At 46.8% G+C, this 27,188-nt stretch overlaps 1 protein-coding gene across 3 annotated transcripts in view; it reads left to right on the top strand.

Moving 5' to 3' along the window:
* Nucleotides 1-265: 265 nt before the first annotated feature.
* CCM2 (CCM2 scaffold protein) overlaps nucleotides 266-27,188 on the top strand; it is a 60,757-nt gene continuing 33,834 nt past the window's right edge. Inside the window, exon 1 of one of the 3 annotated variants that reach the window (XM_084797330.1) lies at nucleotides 266-422. In XM_084797330.1, the coding sequence (XP_084653456.1) occupies nucleotides 393-422 (30 nt within the window). In that variant the 5' untranslated portion in view covers nucleotides 266-392. Of the gene's footprint in view, nucleotides 423-23,528; nucleotides 23,650-27,188 lie in introns of those variants that run through there. The other 2 variants (XM_084797332.1, XM_084797331.1) reach the window with 2 other exon arrangements.

The raw sequence follows: 27,188 nt of genomic DNA, 5'->3' as shown, positions 1-27,188 counted from the left end.
TTCCAGAAGGGATGGGATGGACTGGAGGGTAGGCGAGTGTGCTCCTTCGGCCCTGAGGTGAATGTGGAGGAGTCTGGAATGGCCCTGGGTCTCTTCAGGGGCTTTCGAGAGACCGGCCTTTCCCTGGGAGGACAGCACCCTCCTTGGGCCCAGCGCCTCCCTCGGGCCGGAAGTACGGGGGCGCCGAGGCGGTGGGCGGGGCGCTAGGGGGCGTGGCCTCTGCGGTGGGCGGGCTCCCTAGGTCCGGAAGTGCGGGTGGGGCGCGGCCGGGGAGGAGACTGCGGGCGGGTCGGCGGCGCGGTGAGCGCGGGGGTGGCGGGCCCAGAGCGAGCATGTAGCGGCCGCTGGCGGTGGGGCTCCCGGGGCGGGCCGCGGGGGCCGCATGCGGCGACATGGAGGAGGAGGGCAAGAAGGGCAAGAAGGTGAGCGCTCAGCGGCGCGTCCTGCCGCGGGGCCGGGGCGTGGGGTGGGGAGTGGGGGGGGGTCCCTCCGGGTGGGCGGTGGAGCGGGCTGGGACAGTGGTCAGGTGGGCCTGTGGCTCGCGGAGGAAGTGCCGCGCCTTTCCGGTGGAGGGGTCCCTTTTGCTGCCTGCCCCCCCCTGGCCTGCTCCAGAAGGCCTGCCAGGGGGCCCGCCTTCCCCGCGCGACGGGTTGGGGCGGCAGAGGAAGTGGGCCCAGTGAGGGGCTAGTAGGTGGCCGGGGCTGGAACTTGGGCCACTGGCTGTGTGGTGACCGGCGAGGCTTTTACTGCCCACTTGGCTTTGTTTTTGGATGTCCAGTAAAAGCAAAGATGGACTTAGCTTCTCGGCCGGTTCGCTCGTCGACTGTCGCTCGTATTTAATACCATTGAGTGATTTTAGTGACGTTATGTTTGGCAGTGAGATTTAGGACATGGTTCAAGAGGCTCCTTCGTTTATGTAGTTTAAAAATGTGGCTTTAATTACAGGCTTGAGTAGTTGATAAAGAACGTTTTAAGGAGCTTGGAAGGACCATGTGGGGATGAACTGCCGTTCAAGTGGAAAGTGGTGTTTGATAAATTGTATCCCTTCCAAATAAATGCTTTGCAATCTTCCATGGTTTGCCTGTCATTTTCATTTTGATAAATGTGTGCACTTTATGGGCAAGTTTAAAACAGACTTTGATGTCCTAGCTCTGTTATCACCCTGCCTCCTTTTAGTCTTAAATTGGCCACACTACGCATCACCTTGTTTTAGGAGGTGCCCCATTTTTTAGAAAGCCTTACTTGAAATGGAGAATAACCAGGTGGCCTTAAGGGAGTCCAGACCAGTGGCGCTGTCCCCACTTTCTTACCGTTTTAAGACTGCAACTTGCACTTGCAGTTTAGATGCCGTGTCAGTTTGTTACCTGCGACGGTGGCTTAAGACTGGGAAACAGCCCAGCAGAGTGATTCAGCCTACACATGTTCTACAGAAAAGGGGGGAGTAGAGGCAGTGTAAAAGGATTTAGCTAGAAAAGAGAGGTGCTGTTTTAGGCGGGACCTGGCCCAAGTGAGGATGGATGCTGAACCGTGCCAGCTGGTCTTGACAATGCCAGTAGCCTACAATCCTGGGGACTCGTCACTTACTGTGTTTGTTCCACACTTTTAAGTGCCCTGTAAGACACCTGGCCCACATTCTTGTCTGGGACAAATGGGCTGGCTGGTTGTTTTGCACAGGGTAACACTTTGGGTAGAAAGCCAAGGGGCAGAGAGATGTGGTAAGATTTCCCTTGGGCTTGTAGAGCAGTGGCAAAAGAATGTTATAGTTGTGGGCAGTGGAAAAAACCAACAACACAGGTATAGACAAAGCCAGTGATGAATCTCATTGTCTCTATTAAAGGAGATAATGAGTTGTGTCAGACCTATGCTTGCAATTATAGGCATTCTGCCACTGGCTTTAGTTTGTTCCCTGTAAGTAAGTGAGACAGCCTTTGGGACATGGATTCCTATGTAGGCCATGACTTAACACAGTTTACCAGGTATCTTCTGGTCTGGAGCTGGCAGAACCTTCCTTGTGTACTTTGCTTTTTAAACTTTTATTTTTATTTTTATTTTTTTTTAAGATAGGGTTTTTCTGTTATGTATCCCTGGCTATCCTGGAACTTGGTATCTAAGCCAGGCTCTCCTCAAACTCACAGAGATTCTGCCTCTTGAGTGCTGGGTTAAAGGCTGTGCCACTACACCTGGCTTTTTAAACTTTATTTATTTATTTTTGTTTTTGGAGACAGGGTTTCTCTGTGTAACAGCCCTGGCTGTCCTGGACTTGCTTTGTAGACCAGTCTGGTCTTGAACTTACAGAGATTGCTGTGCCACCACAGCAGACTCTACACCTGGCCTCTTGACCTGTTCATTAATATGTGGTGTCTCTTCTAACATAGTAACTTTGGAGTTTAAGTCCATTAAGTCATAATGGTCAGTTAACCAGAGACGGTTGTTTTAAACATTTAAACACTTAACAAATTCATCCCACCCCAAGACACGGTTTTTCTGTATAGACCTGGCTGTCCTGGAACTGGCACTATAGACCAGGCTGGTCATGAACTGAAGAGATTTACCTGTCTCAGGTGTGCACCACCACAGCCTGGCTACAAGTTCAACCTTAATAAATTTTATTGCAGTTTGGACACTTAAGTGCAGTCAGCCCCTTCAGAAAGATGCAGATTTGAGCTCTTGAAAGTATGAATGGGGGCTGAAGATGTAGCTGGTTTGATAGAGTGCTTGCCTGCCAACTTGAAGCCTCGGTTTGGAGCCCCAGTGCTACATAATACAAGAGGTGTGTTGGTGTTGGAGGTCGGTCTGATGTATTTTGATGCTAATTACTGCTTGTTGGCTCTTTGTCCAGTCCTGTCTGGTCTCTCCCCCCCACCGCCCCCAATACTTAGCCTAAGAGCCTAACGGCCATCATACCTGGCCAGGGTGAGCCACCATGTGGTTGCTGGGAATTGAACTCAGGACCTCTGGAAGAGCAGGCGGCGCTCTTAACCACCGAGCCATCTCTCCAGCCCAGTGGCCCTAGTCTTGCCCTGCCCTTCTTTAAGCTGCTATTGCACACAAAAGTATGGTTCTTACTATCTCTGCCAGACATTCTGTTGAACCCTTGCTGTTCCATGAGCCCGTGGGGAGATGGAGATACAGGAGAAGCTAGAGAGCCTGTGAAGCCAGCATTTGTAGAGCTGGACTAGTCCCAGGCCAAGCCAGATGGATGCGTGAGTACGTCAGGAAAACTAGCTGCTAAAGTTACGTGATGTAACTTTACGTGATGTAAAGGGGTGACCACGTGATGTCCTCAGGACTGGCACATTTCATACCAAAAGTACCTGTTTTGGGTTTGGTAGATGAGGCTTTTGTTTTTATATTAAAATTTGACTTCTAATTAAAATTTTTTTTTTTAGCTGGGCAGTGGTTGTGCACACCCATAGTCCCAGTACCCAGGAGGCAGAGGCAGAGGCAGGTGGATCTCTCTGAGTTTGAGGCCAGCCTGTCTACAGAGCAAGTTCCAGGACACCCAGGGCTACCCACAGAAACCCTATCTGGGTGGCGGGGGCGAAGCCCTTTTGAGCCAGTCACCATGACACATGCCTGTAATCCCAGTCACCATGACACATGCCTGTAATCCCAGTCACCATGACACATGCCTGTAATCCCAGCGCTTGAGTCATTCTTGCCCACATAGTGAGTTTGAGTTCAAGGCCTGAGTGGCTTACATGAGACCCTGTCTTTAAAAAAAAAAAGTTTGCCAGGCTTGGCGGTAAATGCCTATAATCCCAACATTCTGGGAGGCAGAAGCAGGTGTATTACTGTGAGTTGGAGGCCAGCCTGGTCTACAAAGTGAGTCCAGGATGGCCAAGGCTACACAGAGAAACCCTGTCTTCAAAAACCAACCAACCAAACAACAACAACAACAAAAGAAAAAAGAGGGCTGGAGAGTTGGCTGAGAGGTTAAGAGCACTCACTGGCTGTTCATCCGGAGGTCCTGAGTTCAATTCCCAGCAACCACATGGTGGCTCATATCTATCTCTAATGATACCTGGTGCTCTCTTCTGGCGGGCAGGCACACATGCAGACAGAACATAGTATACATGATAAACAAATCTTTAAGAAAGAAAAACCAAAAGAGAAAAAAATTAATGATTTATTTTTATTTTATGTGCATTGATGTTTTATCTGCATGTATGTCTGTGTCAGGGTGTCAGATCCCCTGGACCTGGAGTTACAGACAGTTGTGAGCTGCCATGTGGGTGCTGGGAATTGAACCCAGGTCTTCTGGAAGAGCAGCCAGTGTTCTTAATCCCTGAGCCATCTCTCTCACCCCTTTTAATTTTGTATGTGTATATGTCTGGGTGTGCTCATGTGTGTGGGTACCTGTGGAGGCCAGAGGCAATGGCTCCCTCAAGCTGGACTTAGAAGCAGTTATGAGCCACTAGACAAGGTCTGTGAATTAAACCGGAATCTTTTGCAAGAACAGTAAATGCTTTTAACTCCTGAGCCATCCCCCCAGCCCTGAGTAAGGTTCTTATGTACAGAATAGTCTCAGATGTTGTATATTATGGTATTACTCTATCATGATGCAATGTAATCACCCTCCTGAGCCCTCTCTCCACACACCTTTCCCCAGACAGGATCTCACATAGCCCAGACTGGCCTGGAAGTCAGTATATAGCCAAGGATGGATGACCTTGAACTCTGATCTACCTGCCTCCCTTTCTCAGGGCTACGATTATAGGTGTGCGCATGGGGATTGAATCTGAGGTGCATGCATGATAGGCAGTCATTCTGTAAATTTAAGCTACATTCTATTTTCCAAATCCTCCCCCCCCCCCTTTTTTTTTCTTTTCTTCTAAAAAGAACAGGCTCTTATTAGTTCAGGCTGGTCTGGAACTCATTTTGAAGCCAAGAATGACTTTGAACTATTCAGCCTCTGATCCTCCTGCCTCTACTTCCTGAGTACTGGGATCGCAGGCATGCCTCACCTTGTCTGGATTTATGGAGTGCTGGATTGAACCCAGGCAAGTGCTTTGCCAACTAAACTACATTCCTGACCTCTAATTCCTGACTCTTTCTGTCTCTGTGTCTCTGTCTCTGTCTGTCTCTGTCTTTGTGTGTGTCAGTGTGTCTCTCTCTGTGTGTGTGTCTGTGTGCAGACATGAGCTCATTATGTTCTAGATGGGTTTGGAACTTCCTTACCCTGTTTGTGCAGTGCTGGGCATCAATCCCACAGCTTTGTGTGCATGCTGGGCAGGAAACTTGCTTTAAATTTGTGACAGTTGTCTTCTTCCTAGGTGTTGGGATTACTGTCATGTACCAACACAATGGCTAATAATTACTTTTTAAAAATGCTTTTAGTAGCCGGGCGTGGTGGCGCACGCCTTTAATCCCAGCACTCGGGAAAAAATGCTTTTAGTGTTTTAGATTTCTTCCTCCTTTTCCTCCTTCTCTTCCTCCTCCTCTACTTCTTCTGTTTTTTTCGAGACAGGGTTTCTTTGTATAGCCTTGGCTGTCCTGGACTCATTTTGTAGACCAGGCTGGCCTTGAACTTGCATCCATCCACTTGCCTCTGCCTCCCGAGTGCTGCGCCACCACGGCTAGCCACACTCCTCTTCTTTTGATTTTTCATGACAAGGTTTCTCTGTGTAGCCTTGGCTGTCTTGGATCTTCCTTCGTAGACTAGGCTAGTCATGAACTCACAGAGATCCACTTGCCTATGCATCTCTAGTGCAGGAATTAAAGGTGTGTGCCCTGCAGCTCCTCCCCCCGCCCCTTTTAGATTTCTTATGAGTATGACGGTTTTGCCTGAACATACATTTGTGTACCATATGTGTGAAGGTGCCCAAGGAGGACAGAAGAGGGTGTTAGGCCCCCTGGAACTGGAGTTACAGAAAGCTGTGAGCTGCCATGTGGGTGCTGGGAATGGGAGGAACCCTGGGTCCTCTGCAAAAGGGACAAATGCTCTAAACAGCTGAACCAGCTCCCCAGACCCATATTTAGTTGTGTATCTCCATTAATTGGCATATGGAGATCAGAGAACAGCCTGTAAGATGGGAGCTCACTTCCCAATACCTCTTTGGGTGGCTCGGAAGTGCCTATCTATAACTTTAGTTCCAGGAGTTTGAGGTCTTCATCCGGCCTCCATGGGCACCTGCACAAAGGTGGGATACACTCAAACCTACACACACACCATGCAGAGTCTCACCATGTACTCTGCTGTGCCTGCATCTTGTTATGTAGCCCAGGCTAGCTTTGAACTCACAGAGATCCATTTTTTTCTGTGTTCTAAGTACTGGGATTAAAGGCATGTGTCACCAATCCTGGTCAAAATAAAATCATTTTGTTTTATTTAATTTGTTTTTTTTTAAGATTTACTTATTTATTATGTTATGTATACAGTGTTTTGCATGTACACATGCACGACAGGAGATCTCATTATAGATGGGTGTGAGCTACCATGTGGTTGCTAGGCATTGAACTCATGACCTCTGGAAGAGCAGCCAGTGCTCTTAACCTATGAGCCATCTCTCCAGCCCTAATTTGTTTGTTAGTTTCTGTGTTTTTGAGACAGGATCTTTCTACATATCCTTGGCTGTTCTGGAACTCACTATGTAGATCAGGCTGCCCTGGAACTTACTCAGATCCACCTGCTTTTGTTGGGGTTAAAGGCATGTTCCACCATGCCCAGCCAAAATAAAATCTTAAAAAATAGTTAGCTCTCTCCTGCCATGTGGGTCCTGGTGTTTGAACTCCGGTTGTTAGATATCTTTTAGCCATCTTTTTTTTTAATCTCATTGGTCAAGTAATTCCTTTTTGTAACAAATTTAGGTGTATATCCGAGTAGAGATGTCTTCAAGAATGAGGAGCCCAGTGCAGGGAAATTGCCATTTGGCTTCATTGCTTGTCTCAGCTTCGATGTCTCTGCCCTGAGGTTGCAGCACAAAATGGCCATGATTTCCACCTGAGCCAAGTTAGATATTTTGTATTGGTTACTTTATTTGCTTTACTTAAACAAAAATGGTATGAGATTCCCTAGAAATGTAGGATTGTAATTAAGAATACTAATTTTGCAAGATATGATGGCACCTGCTTTTAATCTCAGTGCACGGGAGGCAGAGGCAGGTGGATCTCTGAGAGTTTTGTTTTGTTTTATGAAGACAAGGTTTCACTACGTAGTGCTGGCTGGCCTGGAACTTGCTATGCAGATCAGCCTGGCTTCAGACTCCAAAAGATCCTGCCTGCCTCTTCCCCTCCCCAATTTCTGGTATTGAAGGCATACCACCACTCCTGGCCTTTTGTTTTTATTTTGGTTTTTCAGGACAAGGTTTCTCTGTGTAGCCCTGGCTGTCCTGGTACTCTGTAGACCAGGCTGTCCTGGTACTCTGTAGCCCTGGCTGTCCTGGTACTCTGTAGCCCTGGCTGTCCTGGTACTCTGTAGACCAGGCTGTCCTGGTACTCTGTAGCCCTGGCTGTCCTGGTACTCTGTAGCCCTGGCTGTCCTGGTACTCTGTAGCCCTGGCTGTCCTGGTACTCTGTAGCCCTGGCTGTCCTGGTACTCTGTAGACCAGGCTGTCCTGGTACTCTGTAGCCCTGGCTGTCCTGGTACTCTGTAGCCCTGGCTGTCCTGGTACTCTGTAGCCCTGGCTGTCCTGGTACTCTGTAGACCAGGCTGGCCTTGAACTCAGATCCTCCTGCCTGCTTCCTGAGTGCTGGGATTAAAGACTTGTCACACCATGCCTTTTTACAAAACCCAAACCAAACCAAAATAAAACAAACACAAAACAACAGAGTCTCTGGTTATTTAGTCTGGCCTTGGGTTTACTGCTGATGATAACCTTGAACTGCTAACTCCTGCCTCTATCTCTCAAGTCTGAAATGATAGCTGCGCATGACATCATCCATAGCTGCTGTCCAGTATTTAACTCATCTTTATTTACTGGAGTGCCCATGCCATGCTTTGCATAGTAAGAGGAGGGCTAACTAAGGACCTGCTTCCAAAAGCTTAGATGTCAAATCCGAGAGTATGAGAGGAAGACAGCACCTGCAAGTTCTAGCTGGGGCCTGGGGCTGCTGCTGAAGGTAGAACGCAGAGAAGGGATCGAGACACCCTTCCCTACTCTGCTGAGGCCAAGTGGGCCGCAGGAGCCTAGAAGCTGTTAGAGGTGTTCTGTCAGAGTCTGCTTTTTTTAACCATTAGATGAATGTTGGTCAGCACCACCATTGCCAGGCACAGACACTGCAGAGAGAGAGTAAGTGGCTTCCACATAGGAAGTGTAGCCAAGGACAGGCTGAAGAAGTTTTGATACAAATGATCAGGAAAACCTTCCAATTATGAATACTTCAGGTTACGAATGCAACCCCCATGCCTGACTTCAATCAAACGGTATGCTGTGTAGGCAGCCCTTTTTATTACTTTATTCTTAATCTTGCGTGTACCTGTGTGGGCTGCATTGCCCCTGCATCCCCCAGGTTCATGTGCTGTATGTAGTTCAACCCTCAACCTCAGGAGGTGACTATATGTGGGGGGGTGTTTTCTCTTTTTTTGAGACAGGGTTTCCCTGTGTAACCCTGGCTGACCTGGAACTCACTTTGTAGACCAGGCTGGACTGGAACTCACAGAGATCCCTTGCCCCTGCCTCCCAAATGCTGGGATTAAGGGCATGCATGTGCCACCATGCCGGGTGGAGGGAGGAAGGTCTTTAAATAGGTGCCTGAAGGTTTCTTTTTGTTGATCGTTTTTGAGACAGAATCTCTATGCTGTCCTGGGCTTATTTTGTAGCCCAGGCTGGCCTTGAAGCTATGGAGACTCTCCTCTCTTAGCTCCCAAAGTGCTGATATTACTGGCATGCACCACCATACCTGGTAAAAGATGCTGAAGTTTAAATGGTGTGCTTGAGGCTGACTGATGACTGTGATCTCATCTGAGACCAGATAGGGGCACAGTGTGGGATCAAGGAAGAAGAGGCTCAGGAAAAGCACCCCTGCCTACACCTTCATCTTGAATGTCCTCCTTCCAGAGCTGGGAGAGAATAAGTTTCAGCTGGTCAAGCAAGCCATTTTTTAAAAAATTAACTATTTTTGACAGTACTGGGTATTGAGGGAGGCACAGGCAAGTGCTGTACCTCTATGTGTTTGATTCATCCGGTGGCCCTAGGAAGTTTTGTTTTGTTTCATTTTAGAGACAGGGTTTCTCTGTGTAGCCCTGGCTTTTCTGAAACTTGCTCTGTAGACCAGGCTGGCCTTGAACTTAGAAATCTGCCTGTCTTTGCCTCTGCCTCTCAAGTAAAAGGCAAACTCCACTACCAGTTTCATGAAGATTTTTTTATTTTGTTTTTTCTTTTTTTTTTAAAAGATTTATTTATTTATTTATTATGTATACAGTGCTCTGCCTGCACGTACACCTGCAGGCCAGAAGAGGGCATCAGATCACATCATAGATGGCTGTGAGCCACCATGTGGCTGCTGGGGGTTGAATGAACTCATGGCCTCTGGAAGAGCAGTCGGTGCTCTTAACCACTGAGCTGTTTCTCTAGCCCCTTGTTTTCTTTTTTCGAGACAGGGTTTCTCTGTGTAGCCTTGGCTGTCCTGGACTCACCTTGTAGACCAGGCTGGCCTTGAACTCACAGTGATCCACCCGCCTCTGCCTCCCAAGTGCTGGGATTAAAGGTGTGCACCTCCACGCCTGGCTCATAAAGATTTTTTTAAAAGTCCCCTCTCCCCCTTTTTCCCCCAGTGTATGAGAGAGGGGAGGGAGGAAGGTGGTGAGAGCTTGCTTGCCTGTGCATATTTATTCAGGTATGCTCATACGTGTGGAGGCAGAGGGTAAGCACTGTCTTCCTCTCTGGCTCTTCACATGAGCCTGGAGCTCCCTGTTCCATTAAGCCCCCGTGATCCGCCACTCACCAGCTCTTGGGTCACAGAGGTGCGCCTCCATGCCTGGCTTTTACATGAATGTCAGGGGTCTGAACTGAGGAATCTGCACTTGTGAGGGGTTGTTATAAACAAAGAAAAGTCCTAATTATTCAATAATATCAATAAAGGCTCAGGAGCCAGATATTGGGGTGAAAAAGAGCACTTAGATGGCCTTCCTATTCACCTCATGTCCGGGATGGAAAAAGCCAAAGAGCTCCTCCTCCTCCATGCTGTCTCAGTGTCCCTCCCTTCTGTTTGATCTCTGTCAGCTTGTTTCTTGCTCCACCTTCCGACCTAGGATTGACTTTATTTAGTTCTTAGATTAAAGGTGAGTGCTAGGGTTGAGCTACACCATAGCCACCTGTTTATAACAAACAGAAAGCTCTTGGATTAAAGGTGTGTGCTAGGCTGAGCCACTCCACAACTAGAAACAGGTTTTTACAGTTCACAATCTCCAGGGTTCACAATATGATCAAATATCTTGCAACAGTGGGGCAGGCGCTTTGTCCACTGAGCCGTTTCCTCAGCCCCTTAGCAGGCTGTCTCAAGGCTCATTCTACAAGACAGTTTGTACGTGGGAGGACTGTTCCTGGGGAGGTTTCTGAGGAGCTGATCTACCCAGCCACTCTGGACACGTTCTCATTGTATTTTGTAAGGACTACAAGTTACATCTTACTCTGAGATACCATTTTACCCTGGCCCTGCCCGCCCCAGAATTCACTGTGTGTTAGCCCAGGCTGTCCTTGAACTTGTGGCTATGATTCATCTTCAACCGCCTGAGTCCTGGGATTGCAGGCATAAACCATCATGCATGACTTCCGTTCACTCTTTATGGTCAAGGAAGACTCCATGGGGGATCAGGTTTTGTCTTTAGGGGGTCTGTAGAGGAGTGGCCAGCTATGACCTACATAAATTATGCTGTCATTGCAAGGCTGGATCTCTTTCGTATGCTTGCACTGCTACGCTTGTCCCTTAGTCTGAGAGAAGCAGCTGGATTTTGTTTTGTGGTTCATGAGGCAGGATTGCACTATGTAGCCCTGGCTGGCCTGGTAACCAGCTATGTAAACCATGCTGGCCTTGAACTCAGAAATACACCTGCTTCTGTCTCCTAGTGCTGGGATTAATGGCAAGTGCTTGACTGCAGCAGCACTTGTTCAGATGACTATGCAGAGGAGAAAGGGTTTGTTTGTGTTTGGATTTTTCTGGAAATGGTATAGATGTTTGTTTGGTGGGGGGGCTTCTGTTGCTGAGGGTTGAAAAACCCAGGGCCTCATGAATATAGGGCAGGCCTCTATCACTGAGCCATACCTCCAAGCCAGGTCTTACCTAACCCCCCACCCCTACCCCCAGTACAAATAGGATTTTTTTTCCCCCTTAGCTCTGTGCTGGTTTCAAAAATGTGACACTTTTTTTCCCCTCCCAAATGTACCTGATTGGCAACAGTATTTTCTCTGGATTGTGTGAAGAATTAAGCATTTGACTACAGGTATTAAGTGTGTACAATGAAAGTAATCCTCTTTAATAAGCACAGTAGGAAGTTGGAATTTGGCTTTTGTTTGGGGCTTACAGTGGTGTATCATGTAACCTGGGAGGTAGAAAGAATGGCTGAATTATGAGCAGAGTGGTCAGCCTAAACCTGTGTGTTCCTGTTCTAACCTTACAGGACTGTGTGTATGCTGTCACTTGGGTGTGCAAAGTACATTTCATGCTTATGATTACTTGTAGCTTTGAGGGGGGAAAATGTTTTTATCCTTCCTATCGTTTAAGATTCCATGAAAGTTTTTCTAAAAATATTTAACGTACTTTGTGTACATGAACCATGCATCATCTGTGACTTAGAAAATTCAGTTCCCTTTGTTATTTCATATGGAGCAAACATGTTATTAAGGAGACCTAGGAGCTGGGCATGGTGGTGTACCCCTTTAATCCAAATTCTTAGGAAGCCGAGACAGGTGGATCTCTGGAGATTGGAGGCCAGCCTGGTCTACATAGTGAGTTCCAGGTCAGCCAGGACTACCTAGTGAGATCCTGTCTCAAAGAGAGGAAGGGGCTGGATGTGGCCCATTGGTAAAGAAAGAACACTGGCTACTTTCCCAGAGGACCCCCCAGAATGTACATGGGGGTAGCTGCTTGTAACTCCAGTTCCAGGGGATCTGACATTCTCTACCTAGCCTTCCCAAGCCCCTGAGTGTAGTACACAGACGTACATGCAAACAAATCACCCAGACACATAAAAATAAATACAGCTTAAAGATAAAGAAGTCTACCTGCATTGCAGGCTCACATGTCAGTAGGTCCAGGGTCTGATAGCGTATAGCTGTTGTGTGTCTGCTGTTCAGTAACTCACTTACTAGCTCCTGGCTGCTGGGCATCTGGTGTCAGACCCAGGCCAGCTTCTTTCTTGAGACTCCTCACAGTATTGTCTGCCATTGTCCCAAAACAAAGGGGACTGTGGTTCATTTACTTAACTTTTTTCTTTCTTTCTTCTTTCTTTTCCCCCTCACCCTCTGTTTGTTTGTTTGTTTCTTTTTTGAGAAAGGGTTTCTTTGTGTAGCCCTGGCTATCTGTCCTGGAACTCATTCTGTAGACCAGGCTGGCCTTGAATTCATAGAGAACCGACTGCCTCTCTCTGCCTCTCAAATGCTGGGATTAAAGGCATGCAGCACCATGCCTGCCTGGCTGCTTTTCTTTCTTCCTTCCTTCCTTCCTTTTTTTCTTTCTTTCCTTTTCTTTCTTTTTCTTCCTTTCTCTCTTTTTTCAACCCAACCACCACAACAGCATTGTATTTTATTTTTTAAACAGTTATTTATTTTTGTTTTGTATGAATGTGTTTTTTTAACTTTTATTGAATGTCTATGATTTCCACGTCATGCACCAAAATCCTTCTCCTCCCCCCAGTAAAATAGGACAAATAGATAAACAAAAAAATCTTGTCACAGAAGCTGTAGTGTATCACACAGTATAGCCTTCTGTCCACATATGTTTACTTTCTAATGTTCATTGCTACGAGTCATGGGTCTGGTTGGATACTGTCGATACGGGATCCTCACTGGGACTGCTGTTGGATATCCCGTTGCTGCCACGTGCCAAGGAGATTCTTAATCTTTGAATCTGTAGGTCTGGCCCCTTCATGTGTTCCAGCAGATCACACATGGGGTAGATGTTGGGGTAAGGTCCACTCTGAGCCCTGGGTCAGGGCCCCCTCCCTTGTCCTCAAGGCGGAGCCCGATCTCCCAATCTCGTGTCATCAGGTCAGGGTCTGCTCTCCTGCGTCCACAGGTCAGGGTCTGCTCTCCTGCTCCTGATGTATGAATGTTTTATCTGAATGTGTGTGCACCATGTGCCTGTGGAGGCCAGCAGAGGGCATTAGGTCCCTTGGAACTTGAGTTACAGTCAGTTGTGAGCTGCTATGTGGGTGTTGGGAATTGAACCCACAAACTGTGAGAGCAGCTAGTGATCTAACTGTTAAGCTGTGCTTTAAGCATTTCATTATGAATTATGATTTTTTTTTATTCTTCAAATGTTCTGGAATTACAGGTGTGTACTATTTTTAATTTTTGGCTTTTTGAGACCGGTTTCTCTGTGTAGCCTTGATTATCATGGACTTGCTTTGTAGAATAGGCTGGCCTCGAACTCACAGAGATCCACTTGCCTCTGCCTCCCGAGTGCTAGGATTAAGAGAGTGCACCACCACTGCCTGGCTGCACCTGGATTTTTATGAGGACTTGAACTCAGGTTCTCATGTTTGCCTCTCTCCAGCTCCTCCCTCACTTTACAGTTTGAAATTTTATTTTATGTGCATGGTTGATTTACTGGGCTTATGTTTGTGTACCACATGTGCCTGATGCCTGCAAGAGCCAGAAGAGGCCATCAGGTTCCCTGGGACTGCACCTGCAGATGCTTGTGAGCCACATGTGGGTGATGGGAGTTGAACTGATCTCTCCAGCCGTTACCTAAGCCATCTTTCCAGGTCCCCTCCTTTCCTTCTTCCCTCCCTCCCTTAGTCTTTCCTTCTTTCTTTTTTCCTTTTTTCTTTTCTCCTTTTCTTTGTTTTCTTTACTTTTTTTTTTTTAAGGCAGGATCTTGTAGCCCTGGTAGGTCTGGAACTTGCTATGTAGAATAGGGTGGTCCAGACTGGAATTTATAAAAGTTCTGCCTTTGGTGTGCTGGGTTAACACATAGTCCTGTGACGACGATGACAAGGACGACGATGACAACAGCAAAAATAATCTTTGAGAGACAATTTATAAACAAGTGAAGGTACATAGTGTCCATGGTACATTAATTAGGTTTTGATAAATTCATACATTGTACAACTTGTTAGCTTTTATAACCTATACCAAAATGCTAGAGATAGTCAACTTTATTTATTTATTTTTTACAACAACACCTACTTTATTGTCAAACTCATTTATACAAAGTAGATGGCAGTGCTGTCTTAAAGCACTGTAGATTAAATGAACCTCTTTATGCAATATGCAACTTCAGATCTTTATTTATTTATTTTTATTAATTCTTGTTACATCTCAATGGTTATCCCATCCCTTGTAGAGATAGTCAACTTTAAAAAGCTGCTCTATGATTTATTGTACCATAGTATTGGGTCTGTGGTGAGGTGGCACCTGGAACAAGGAAGGTATGTGGCAGAGCACCTGCTGACCTAGAGCCAAGGGCAGAAGGGGTTGGTGATGGTGGGCACTCCCTACTCCACCCCCCTTGACTTGAGGACCCTTTGATAGGTCCACTACCGGTGTCCATTTCCAACAGTGCTGTGCTGGGGACCAAACATTTACCACACAGGTTGTTTAGGGAGAGATTGAATCTCTCATTTATAGCAGAGCAAAAAATTCTACTGAGAAATAGATTACCACTTTCCTTGGGAATATTCCTTCATGCCTCTTAAGGTTTTATTGGTGGAGTCCTTCCTTCACCCTCCACCCCTCACCCCCAAGACAGGGTTTCTCTGTGTAGTCCTGGCTGGCCTGGAACTCACTCTATAGACCAGGCTTCAAATTCACAAAACTCTCCCTGCCTCTGCTTCCTGAGTGCTGGGATTACAGGCATGTGCCACCACTGCCCAGCAGGTGAAGTTATTTTGAGACAAGGTCTTAAAGGTGGTCTCAACCTTGCTGTCTCTGTAGCTGGAACCTTGAGTATCTTATCTTACTGTTGCAATGACTTAAGTGGTTTTTGTCCTGTGTGAGGACAGGCCCTCGTGCTTGCTAGGCAGATATTCTACCAAGTGACAACTATATCCCCAGCCTTGAGTAGGAATTTTAATTAAGTTTTTAATTATTGTTGTTATTATTTGAGGCAGGGTTTGTCCATAGCCCTGGCTGTCCTAGAACTTACTATGTAAACTAGGTTGGCCTTGAATTTACAGAGATCCGCCTGCTTCTGCATCCCAAGTGTTGGGATCAAAGGCTTGTACTACCATACCTAGCTTTATTTGTTTGGTTTTGAGATTATGGCCTCAGGCTGCCCTTGAACTCACAGCAAGCACTTCTGGAGTTACTGTTGCGACCTATCATACCTAGCTATATTCAGCTTTATAAGATAATATCAAACTGTTTCCAACTGCATTTCTTTCTTTTCCTTTCCCCCCTCCTTTCCTCTGCCTTCCCCTTCTTCCTCTTCCCCGTCTTTTCTTCTTTTATAGCCTCTCTTATAGCACACTAGCTTTTTAACTTGATTAAATCTTTCAGCCTAAACTTCCAGCCTAAACAGCACTGAAATGCCTACGCTAGTTGTCTTCTAACTCACATTTACATATAATGTAATAGTGCGTGTGCGTGTGTGTGTGTGTGCCTGCGTGCGTGCGTTGTTGCTTTTCCGGTTTTGTTTTGTTTTGAGACAGGGTTTCTCTGTGTAGCCTTGGCTGTCCTGGACTCCCTTTGCAGACTAGGCTGTCTTGGAACTCACAGCAATCCACCTGCCTCTGCCTCCCAAGTGCTGGGATTAAAGGCGTGCGCCACCACTCCTGAGGCTTTTCTGTTTGATTTGTGATTTGGGAATCAAACCCTGTCCTACCAGGAAAGACCTCTGCCTTGTAGCTGTGTTTAAACTAAATGTCCTCGTGGGTTGGGCTGGCTGGCTAGCTTGCTCGCCTGTTTTCTGTTTTTCCTTTGAGATCCCTTCCTCTCTCCCCCTCCCGCCTCCTCTCCCTCTGCCTTTTCCCCTTGTACTTGACCTCTCTCTCCCACTCCCCTTCTCCCTCTCTGTTGCTTTTTTGAGACGGCATCTTTTGGCTTTGAATTTGTAGTTACCTGCCTTCCTGGGTTTCTTAGTTGATCTTTGTTGTCTGTCTTCTCTGGCTTGAGTACTTCAAAGCATACTGTTCTAGTGCTGCTGGGGGGGTGCGTCCTCTTTAGGGACTACAGTACTCAACTTGTGACAGGCTGGCATCAGTCAGGCAAACCCCATTCTGTCCTTTGAGCAATTTCCAAGCGATAGTTTACTTCCGTGTGTGTTGCAATTCCGACGTTACGGCGCAGCATCACACAGGCCAGGCTGGCCGTCTGTATAGCCGAAGCTGGGCAGCCCCAGACTCTACCCCTCCAGCTTCCGCCTCCCCCAAGTGCTGGGTTGCAGTCATGTGCTACCCTGACTGCCTTTATTGTTACCTTAAAAAAAAAAAACTGGCTTTCAGCTTTTATGTTGAAAATTTAAATTTACATCACATCTTCAGAAGACACAGAGTGCCATATGCCTTCTACCCAGGTGCCTCAGTCACATCTCAGAGCTAGTTATGAATAAGCTCTAAGGCAGACGCAGTGGCACGTGTCTCTAATTCCAGCACGCAGAGGAGAGGCAGAAGGTTCCAAGGTGAAGCCAGATGTGCATAATGAGACTCTGACTCCAAAAAAAAAAATCCCCCTGCCTCTGCCTCGCCAGTGCTGGGAATAAAAGTGTGCACCACCACCGCCAGGCCAGCTCTTAAATTTTGTCTGCTCCCGCTAATGCTTTGTTCCCTGATCCTTCCAGGGGTGACAAAGAGGTCTTGTTTTGGGGCTGGGCCCTCAGCAGTGACTTATTCTTGCAGAGCTTTAACCAGTTATGAGTCCCTGCATTTATCATGAGCCTCTGTAAAAGAAGCTTCTCTGGCCAAGGCATCACTAAGCTATAGGTATAAAAACAAGTACTTGCCAGGCCTTTAATCCCAGCACTCAGGAGGCAGAGGCAGGCTGATCGATTTGAGTTCGAGACCAGCCTAGTCTATAAAGTGAGTCCAGGACAGCCAAGGCTAACACAGAGAAACCCTGTCTCGAAAAAATAAAAACAAAACAAAACAAGAAGAGTACTCAGTGGTTCACAGTCATTTGTAACTCAGGGGATCCAATTCCCTCTTCTGACTTCTTGGGCACCAAGCATACTGTGACATACATACACAGACATGCATTGAAGTAAAACATTCCCACATGGGGGCTGGAGAGTGGCTCAGAGGTTAAGAGCACTGACTTGTTCTTCTAGAGGTCCTGAGTTCAACTCCCAGCAACCACATGGTAGCTCACAACCATCTATAATGCGATCTGATGCCCTCTTCTGGCCTGCAGGTGTACATGCAGGTAGAATACTGTATATATAATAATAAAGAAATCTTTAAAAAATAAAAAAATAAAATAAAACCTACTTTATAAAAAAAGAAAAAACATTTGCACATAACAATGAATAAACTTAATTTTAAACATTAAAAAATATATGTGCTTAGAAGGCAGTCTAACAACATGTTTGTCAAAACAACGGTGGTAGATTCCCCTTGGGGCTCAAGGGCCTTTGGCCAGAGTTTCAGTACCAGACATGAATTCCCAGTTATGCAGCAAGCAAGCTTCAGATCTAATTCAGAAAAGTTTCTTCCTTTTTTTTTTATTTTTTTAAAAATTTTAAAATTTTTTTTGGTTTTTTCAAGACAGGGTTTCTCTGTGTAGCCTTGGCTGTCCTGGACTCACTTTGTAGACCAGGCTGGCCTCGAACTCACAGTGATCCGCCTGCCTCTGCCTCCCGAGTGCTGGAATTAAAGGCGTGCGCCACCACGCCCGGCTCCTTTTTTTTTTTTTTTAAGACAAGGTTTCACTCTGTAGCCTATGTAGTCCAAGCTGTCCTTGAAGCCATGCCTGTGTGCTTTCCTTAGCCTCCTGATTCCAGGTGTGAGCCACTGTGCCAGGTGAGAGTGAGTGGGCTTGCTTTTCTTTGTAGTACAGGGATCCATCCATTCTTGGCAAGCACTCTGAGCACTATCTTCAACTCTGCTCATGGTGGTAACTGTGTTTTTAAAATAGTTTCTTTGAGAATAGTAACAATGAGTTTTGACTGTATTCCCCCTCCCCCAACTCCTCCACTGCCCTGCCCTCTTCCTTCCCCATCGCTCAGCTTTGTGTCACCTTTTTAAGTCTCCTACCCATCAAGTCATATTCATGGGTATGTAGCCTTTCACTGGATCATGGTCGGCTTACAGGGGCAACACATTCGTCAAGAACACTGGTCCTCCCTCTCACAGCAGCTGTACATTGCCAGTCACTGCTCCGCTGTGTGGGAGCGGGAGTTCATGTCCACCTCGCCTCCACATGCTGGGGTTTGGTCTGCCTTGAGCTTGCGCAGGAACCATATGTGCTGTCGCAGTTGTGTGGGGAGCACATGTGCTGCTTCGCTGATGTGTCTGGAGAACAGTGTTTCTTTACATCCATTGACCCTCTTCTGCAGTGATCCCCAAGCCTTGGGAGGAGGGGTGCAGTGTAGACAGTCTGCTTAGGCTGAGCACCCTGTACTTTGTCAGTTGTGGCTCCCTGTTGATCGCCATCTCCTACAGATAGAAGCTTCTCTGAAGAGTAGTCTATGGGCACAGCAGTAAGTCCTTCGGGGTCAGCTGCAACTGTGCTCATTTAGCACCGTAGTGGTAGGTGGTTCTTGCCGAGGGCCCATGTCCTCTCCAGCCACAGGCTCTCGGCCCAGCACTGTTGCTAGATGTGGGTTTCCTCTCGTGGACTTGAATCTAATCAGGAAGTGGCTGATTACTCCCACGACTTGCACGTTGCGTATTTCAGTTACACCAGTGTCCTGACAGGTCAGGGCTCTTTATTTGTTTTTGTGTTTTGGAGACAAGGTCTCCTGTAGCCAGCCTGGTTTCAAGCTAGGTTTGACGGTTGCCAAAGGACTCCGGATTTCTCTGCATTTGCTTCTTAACTGCTGGGATTAGAGATGTGTGTGCTGTCATGTCTGGCTTGTGCAGTGTTGGGGACAGAACCCAGGGTTTTGTCCATGCTAGGCAAGCACTGTACCAACAAAGCTCTGTCTTGATATCCCCAGCCCAGTTTTCTTCTCTTTTCTTTCTTTCAGATTTATTTATTTATTTATTTATTTATTTATTTATTAAATGTAAGGGCATTAGATCATATTACAGATGGTTGTGAGACACCACATGGTTGCTGGAAATTGAACTCAGGACCTTTGGAAGAGCAGCTAGTGCTCTTAACCGCTGAGCCATCTCTCCAGCCCCCAGTTTTCTTTCTTTGAAGGAGAATTTTTTTCCTTTTTCTTTTGAAATGAAAGACTCTAGCTGGCCTGGAATTCTGTGTAGACCAGGGTGGCCTAGAACTCAGAGAGATCTGCTTGTTTCTGCCTCCTGCGTGCTGGGGTTAAAGGTTTGAGCCATAACATCAGGATTGATAGAGATATTTTGAATAAGAATTTAAAATAACAACCATGATTGCTGCCAAAGAGCATATGACCATTGAGTTTAACCTTCTTTTCCCCCCGTTATTAATTGTAACTTTCTGAGTTTCTCACAAGGAAGGTTACTAGCCTTGGGGCCAGAGAGGCAGCTCAGGGTATAATAAACAGCATATCCTGCTTTTTTTTTGTTTGTTTGTTTGTTTTGTTTGTTTTTTCAAGACAGGGTTTCTCTGTGTAGACTTGGCTGTCCTGGACGTGCTTTGTAGACCAGGCTGGCCTTGAATTCACAGTGATCCGTCTGCCTCTGCCTCCCAAGTGCTGGGATTAAAGGTGTGCGCCACCACGCCCAGCTACATATCCTGCTCTTACAGAAGACCTGTGTTTACTTCCCAGCATTCATATCAGGTGCTCACAACACCTATCACTCTGGCTCCCAGGAGAGCCAATGCTCTGGCCTTGTGGGTGCATGTACTCATGAGTGCACACACATTTAAAAATAATAAAAATAAGCCATTTAGAAAAAGATTACCGAGCCGGGTGTGGTGGCACAGGCCTTTTTTAATCCCAGCACTGAGGGAGGCAGAGGCCAGCCTGGTCTACAGATTGAGTCCAGAGCAGCTGGGGCTACACAGAGAAGCCCTGTCTTAAAAAACAAAAGAAACAAAAAAGATTATTGGTCTTGTTTATATTCAAAGCACATCTCAACTCTGTTGCGACTTAGCACAGTAAGGCGTCCTTTGGCTCTTTGATGTATGTTTTTATTGCCAGCCCCTTATTTGTGCAACTGTGCTAAGCACATGTTCGAAACCTGTTGGCAGGTAGGTCTGTGAGATGCAGGCCGGGCAGTGCTTCACTGGGGGTTAGCACCGAGCTAGCAGCAGTGGTAGAGCAGGCACCAGAGGCTGCAAAGACAGTTATGCCAATTCTGCCTGACCACCTGGCGTCCAGTGACAGTCCCTCCCTCCCCGTGACAGTCATGATGGAGGAATGGTGAGCCTGAAGTCCTGATCCCACCAGCTAGCCTTTATTTATAAACCTTGGGCAGTGGGGAGGGGTTTTGAGGGTGAGTGTGTCTGATTTGCTAGGGCTAAGGGTGCCAGGATACTTCATCTACATGCAGTGGTACAGGAGCTCTTCTACAGGCAGTGACAGGGACCCTATCACAAGGAGACACAGTCCTTAATTATCATCTAGGTGAGGGACTAAATTCTAGGCAGGATTAGAGGTCATTTGCTGGAGGCTAGGATCTCTTCAGCATAGGGTGGGGTACTTCCAGGAATTCTCTGTGCTTATTGAACAAATTCCTTGTCAGGAAAGGGTCAGGCCTTTCCTTGAGGCTTATGTGATATTCCTTATAAAATCTGGGGTACCAGATCAGGTGGAGTGGGAACCCCGCGAGAAAAGGGAGTCTACCTTTGTAGGCAGAGTGCAAAATGGCTATCTTCAGCCTTGTCCAGCAGAGTCCCACCGTTCCTTAAACTAGGCTAATTAGTCTTGAACTCACAGATTAAAAGTATGTACCACCATTCCTGGCTTGGAATACAGTTTTTCTTGAATTCTTGATTGTGAAACTAGTCTTTAATGGCCGAGCCATCTCTCTATCCCAGAACACAGATTTTTTTCTAATAGGATTCTATTACGGAGAATGGAATTTTTTTGGGTGACTTAACATTTTGCTAGGCTAGTCTTGACTCATGTAGCCAAAGCTGGCCTTGAGTTTTTTCCTCCTCTGACCTACCTCTCAAGTGCTGAGATTGCAAGTTTGTGTGTCATCATTCCTGACCCATGTGTTTACTTGTGAAAGTGCTCACTGGTCATGGTACCTCACACCTGTAATTTCAGCACTCGGGAGGCAGAGGCAGGCGGATCTCTGAGTTCGAGGCCAGCCTGGTTTACAGAGCGAGTCCAAGACAGCCAAGGCTACATAGAGAAACCCTGTCTCGGAAAAACAAAACAAACAAACCAAAAACAGTGCTCATAGTAGGACTAGGGGTGGAGTGCATGTTTAGCATATACAAGGCTCCAATCCCCAGCACCACAAAATTAAAAAAAAATTAGTTGTATTTTGGGTCTTTAAGCAACAAAGAGATATTGGCCAGCCTCAGTCTACCACTCCAGGCCATTTACTGTGGTCTTAGCTAATGTCTGTTTTATTATCCTAATGAACTTTTTGTAGCCTCTAAGATAGTGTACTTGTTTTCTTTTTACCACTGTCTGTCCTTGTTTTGTGGTATAGCTCTTCAGCAGCTTTCCCTGAATGCCTCTCCCTGTCTGCTTGGTAGCCGGTCTGTTTCATGCTGCTGATCCACTGTGCACTACTGCAGGATAGTGTTGATTGGTGGATTACTGTCAGAACATGTCAGCTACCATCTCAGTCGTGTGTGTTTCCCTAGGAGAGGCCTTCTGGTGTCTCGGTTGGTTTCTTTTCCCCCCAGTGCATCCTCTGCGATGGTCATTGTTCCTCTCTGTAAAGCATATAGAAAGGAGCCTGAGGTTGTGACTGCTCTGGCCTCTACAAGGTCACAACAGGGCAGTCGTGTTGGGCTGTGAGTGTGTAGGACTGCTTTCCCACTCTTCTGTGCTCTCTGCGTTTTTTGGCACCTGGGTGAATAATTGAAACACAGAATTGGTCTGCTGTAACAGTTTATTTGAACTAGGAAGGATTAAACTTTACTTGCTGTAGGCCAGTGAAGCAAAACAGTATGAAATTGCTCTTTTTACAGACAAAGTTGAATGTGTTAGCCTTTTGATTTGGTTCAACCTAGAATCCATAAAGTGACAAATGTGCTTCCTTATAGGATGGTTTCACTTAATGGATTTTCAGCTTTACGACACAGGAGACGCCCACACAGTTGCTCCCAAGAAGTTTTCACTTTTAGTATATAGAATTCAATAGATTACAAAAATACCCACTGCCTCACTGCTGTTAGTTGGGTTGCCTGACAGGGCTGGTGGAGGTGTTCCAAGCACAGTTAAGGCAGACACAGCTACACGGAGAGCTTAGATAGGTTAAATGCATTTGACTTAACTTACGATGTATTTATTGGGGCTTAATCCACAGTAGGGGCAGGAACATCTACATTTTGTTAGGTTCACTTATTAGTCTGTAGTATAGATAGTCACACTAATTAGCCAGTTAAAAAGCCGTTCCTAAGGCCAGATATAGTGGCACATCCCTTAATTCCAGCACTTGGAAGACAGAGGCAGGCATAGCTCTGTGAGCTCAAGGCCACCCTGGTCTACAAAGTCAGTCCAGGGCAGCCAAGGCTACAAAAGAGAACCCTTTTTTTTGGGGGGGGGGTGGAGAAGGCATTTTTATTTGCAAGTCATTCTGGAAATTCAACTGTAAGGGTCTTTTATCAATAACAAATTTAACTTCTCCTTTCCAAAATGAGGAAGTTTAACTGTGAGGAAATTAAGACAGACATGCTTTTAAGTGCACATTGTTTTGTTCCAAGTTGGTGACTAGGCAGCTGTAGGCTGAGCACTTACAGTCAGGTGCTGCCTTCACCTGAGCACACCTGGAAACGCATCTGTCTCTGTAAAGGTCTTGCTGCTGTGACCAAGTGTTGAAACAGCATGGTGGAGCAAGAAGACTTGTCCTTGTCCTCCTGACACTGGGACCTGGGGTTCTCCCTGAGAGATGTAGCCTTGCAGTGTCCGCCTTCTGGTTGTTTGCCTTTGGCACTTGAAGTTGTAGAATAGTCAGGCTTCCAAAGCCACATCCGTCAGAGATGGATTGCAGCGTTGCCCGGAGCTGGATGGGAACGGAAGCAGGCTATCCAGGACTCACCTGCTCTCAACAGTGGGAGAATGTTTGCCGGCTGCTTTACTTTGTGTGTCTTACATGCAGTCTTCTTGGAATTGGCCAACAGCTTCTGGAGGCTGTTGAGTTCTTTAAAAACTGTAAACAACTTCAGTAAGCTTTGCAGAAGGAAGCTGTGGTTCTGGTCTTCCTGTGCACTCATATTTTTTAGAGGGAGGGCTTAGCATCTGAACATAGTTTCTAACCAGCTCAGAAGGGACTAGGAAGTGCACGGCAGCTGTCAGCAGAAGCGGGGAACCAGGAGACCGCCCATGGAGGACGAGGTAGGTTCATACCTGGTGTCAGAAAGAATATCCTTGTAGGAAGCAACATTCCTGCGGCTTCCAGGATGGGCTTGCACACTGGAACCCTGAGCCCTGCTCTGAGATGCGGGGGTGGGGGGGGGGGAGAGGCTCATTCACTCCCTTCCTGGGCTGAGACTGGCGGAAGACGGTGTGCTGGAGGAGGGTGGAGGCCTGTGTGTAGGGCACTGTTCTTGTCCAGCCGAGGTTAGACTGTTGCACTTACTCATCTGAAGAAACAAGAGGCCATGGCTTCATGCCTTCCAGGGAAAATCATTTCCTGCAGACTTGTGCCGTTGAGTTCTAAGATCACATTTGAAAAATGGTGGAGGGGAAAGGTTGAGAACTCGAGGGAACTCAGATCTGTGTAACAGAGCGAGGCTGCCAGCATGGACCCTCGCCTGCCCAGCGTAGCCCTCGAGGGGCTAGAACCCCTGTGGACTTCTCAGCAGCAAACAGAGGAGGCAGAGACCCCATTTGGTTCCACTCCTCTAGGATGCTTGCAGGCATGTTGTGCCCATTGCTTTGTTTGGTTTGGTTGTGGCTTTTTTTTTTTTCCTTTGAGACAGCGTCTCTCTGTGTAGCCTTAGCTGTCCTGGACTTGCTTTGTAGACCAGGCTGGCCTCGAACTCACAGTTGTGATCTGCCTGCCTCTGCCTCCCAAGTGCTGGGATTAAAGGTGTGCGCCACTACGCCTGGCTTCGGTTTTGGCTTTTTTGAGACAAGTTTTACCATGTAGCTTTGGCTGACCTGGAACTCACAGAAATCTCCTGTCTCTGCCTCCTGAGTGCTGGGATTAAAGGTGTGTGCCACCGCCACTGCTGCTGCCGCTGCCACCGCCACCAGCAGCTCTAGTTAGGAATTTTTTAGCCTGGGCAGGATGTGATGTGTGAGGAGTGACAAGTGGAGTCTGTAGGGACTAGCTCTTGCCGCCCCGTGGACAGAGCTGTACAAGCCTGCCCACAGGCCTCCTCAGATCCTCTCACTGACGTCTGTGTCTCCACCAGTCAGTCTCAGTGCATTTGTTGTCTGTCTTCCTGTTAGGTTGGGGATGTGGAGGCAGTACTTTCACTTTCACTGTTTCTAGCCATGTGTTGTGGCATGTGGCAAGCGTGCTTTAAGCATGGGGTAGTCTTTTTTTTTTAATTGATTTATTCTTTTTTTTAAATATTTATTTAATTTTAATTTGTGTACATTGGTGTGGGGGTGTCAGATTTTGGAGTTACAGACAGTTGTGAGCTGCCATGTGGGTGCTGGGAATCGAACCCGGGTCCTTTGGAAGAGCAGGCAGTGCTCTTAACCACTGAGCCATCTCTCCAGCCCTATTGATTTATTCTTGTTACATCTCAATGATTATCCCATCCCTTGTATCCTCCCATTCCTCCCTCCCTCCCATTTTCCCCTTACTCCCCTCCCCTGTGACTGTACCTGAGGGGGACCTCCTCCCCCTGTATATGCTCATAGGGTATCAAGTCTCTTCTTGGTACCCTGCTGTCCTTCCTGAGTGCCACCAGGTCTCCTTCTCCAGGGGACATGGTCAAATATGGGGCACCAGAGTACGTGTGAAAGTCATACCCCACTCTCCACTCAACTGTGCAGAATGTCCTGTCCATTGGCTAAGATGCGGGTAGGGGTTTGAGGTTTACGGCCTGTATTGTCCTTGGCTGGTGCCTTAGTTTGAGCGGGACCCCTGGGCCCAAATCTGCCTATCATAATGTTCTTCTTGTAAGTTTCTAGGACCCTCTGGATCCTTCTACTTTGCTATTCTCCCAAGCATGGGGTAGTCTGAAGAGTGAGATGAAACCTACTAAGTAGTTGATGGTGAATATTAAGTGCCATGCACTCGTGAAACTGTTGAGGTGCCCCTTTATACCTTAGTTTGCTTCTCTCTTCTGTCTCCAGAGTAGTGTGCTGAGCTTAAGGACCCAGTTAGCATCTGTGGCTGTCCTTAAAGAAAGAGCTTGATTCCCAGGAATCTAGAGGTATTGTTTTTTTTGTTGTTGTTGTTTTTTGGGGTTTTTTTTTTGTTTTGTTTTTTGAGACAGGGTTTCTCTGTGTAGCCTTGGCTGTCCTGGACTCACTTTGTAGACCAGGCTGGCCTTGAACTCAGAGCCATCCACCTGCCTCTGCCTCCCAAGTGCTGGGATTAAAGGCGTGCACCATCATGCCCAGCTTTTTTTTTTTAATGTGTGTGTGTGTGTGTGTGTGTGTGTATATATATATATATATATATATATATATATATATATAGCCAACATGTCATTCTTTTCAGTGTGTCTGTGTGTCTGTGTGCCCGTGACCATGCCACAGTGCATGTGGAGGGCAGAATCCCTACATGAAAAGAGCAGAGTAAGTTAGTTTCAGAGGTTTGTGTGATTTTGAGAGAGGATCTCCCAGGCCAGCATCAAACTCAGGTTCTCCCACTTCGAAGAGCCAACTTCACGGCATGGTTCTCCAGATGTTTCGTTGCTGTTGTTGTTGTTTTTAGGTTCCTAACCATGGCCCCCCATCCCCACGCACATCTTTTTTCTTTCTGTGACACTAGAGATTAAACCATTGCTTCGTGTTTGCTAGTGAGAGAATTAATTACTCTGTTGCCGAGCTACATGCCCATTCCCGTTTCTAACTGGAAGGACTATTTTAGGCATCAGATGGCAGAGTGGAAAAATATTGACAGGATCAGAGGGGCTTTTCGGGAGACTCTAGAAACTTTCGCACTCTGTGTTGAGGAGTTTTGCTTCTGTGTTCTGTATTCCTTTCCCAGCTCTGTGTCTTGGACTTTGTCTTGTCCCTTCAACCTGAGGACTCAGTTTCTTCAGGAAAGACCTGGTCTGGAGCCTGCTGCTCTGCTGGGGTCACTCAGTGACATAATGTCCTACAGAAGGAAGGATAGCAGTTGGCTAAATCTGTCTTTTAATCTCAGTGTACTGATTGATTTATAGGATATCACAGCAAATTAAAGACCCTATGATCGATTACTGAAATCTTGACTGCACTAAAATATTAATTATCAGGGGCTGGAGAGATGGCTCAGTGATTAAGAGCATTGTCTGTTCTTCCAGAGGTCCTGAGTTCAATTCCCAGTAACCACATGGTAGCTCACAACCATCTCTAAAGAGATCTGGTGCCTCTTCCGAGTATAGGCATGCATGGAGGCAGAGCACTGTATACTTAATAAATCTTACAAACAAACAAACAAAACCAAAATTTGTTCACTCAGGAGGCAGAGGCAGGCGGATCACTGGGAGTTCGAGGCCAGCTGGGTCTACAAAGAGAGTCTAAGACAGCCAAGGGTACACAGAGAAATCCTGTCTCAAAAAATCAAAGCCCCCCTTCCCCCCAAAAAATGTCATTTACCTCATTTATTTAGACATAAATAAATTTATTTGTGTAGCCCTGACTGCCCTGGAACTCATTGTCAGAGCAGGCTGGTTTTGAACTCAGAGAGATCCTCCTGCTTCTACCTCCCTGTTAAAGACATGTGCCACCATGCTCAGCCCCTTCATACTTTCACCAGAATC

The sequence above is a fragment of the Acomys minous genome (assembly GCF_964271855.1).
Source record: "Acomys minous genome assembly, chromosome: 10".
NCBI lineage: Eukaryota > Metazoa > Chordata > Mammalia > Rodentia > Muridae > Acomys > Acomys minous.
The sequence above is the reverse complement of the archived record's forward strand: the minus strand, read 5'-3'. Positions and strand labels throughout refer to the sequence as shown.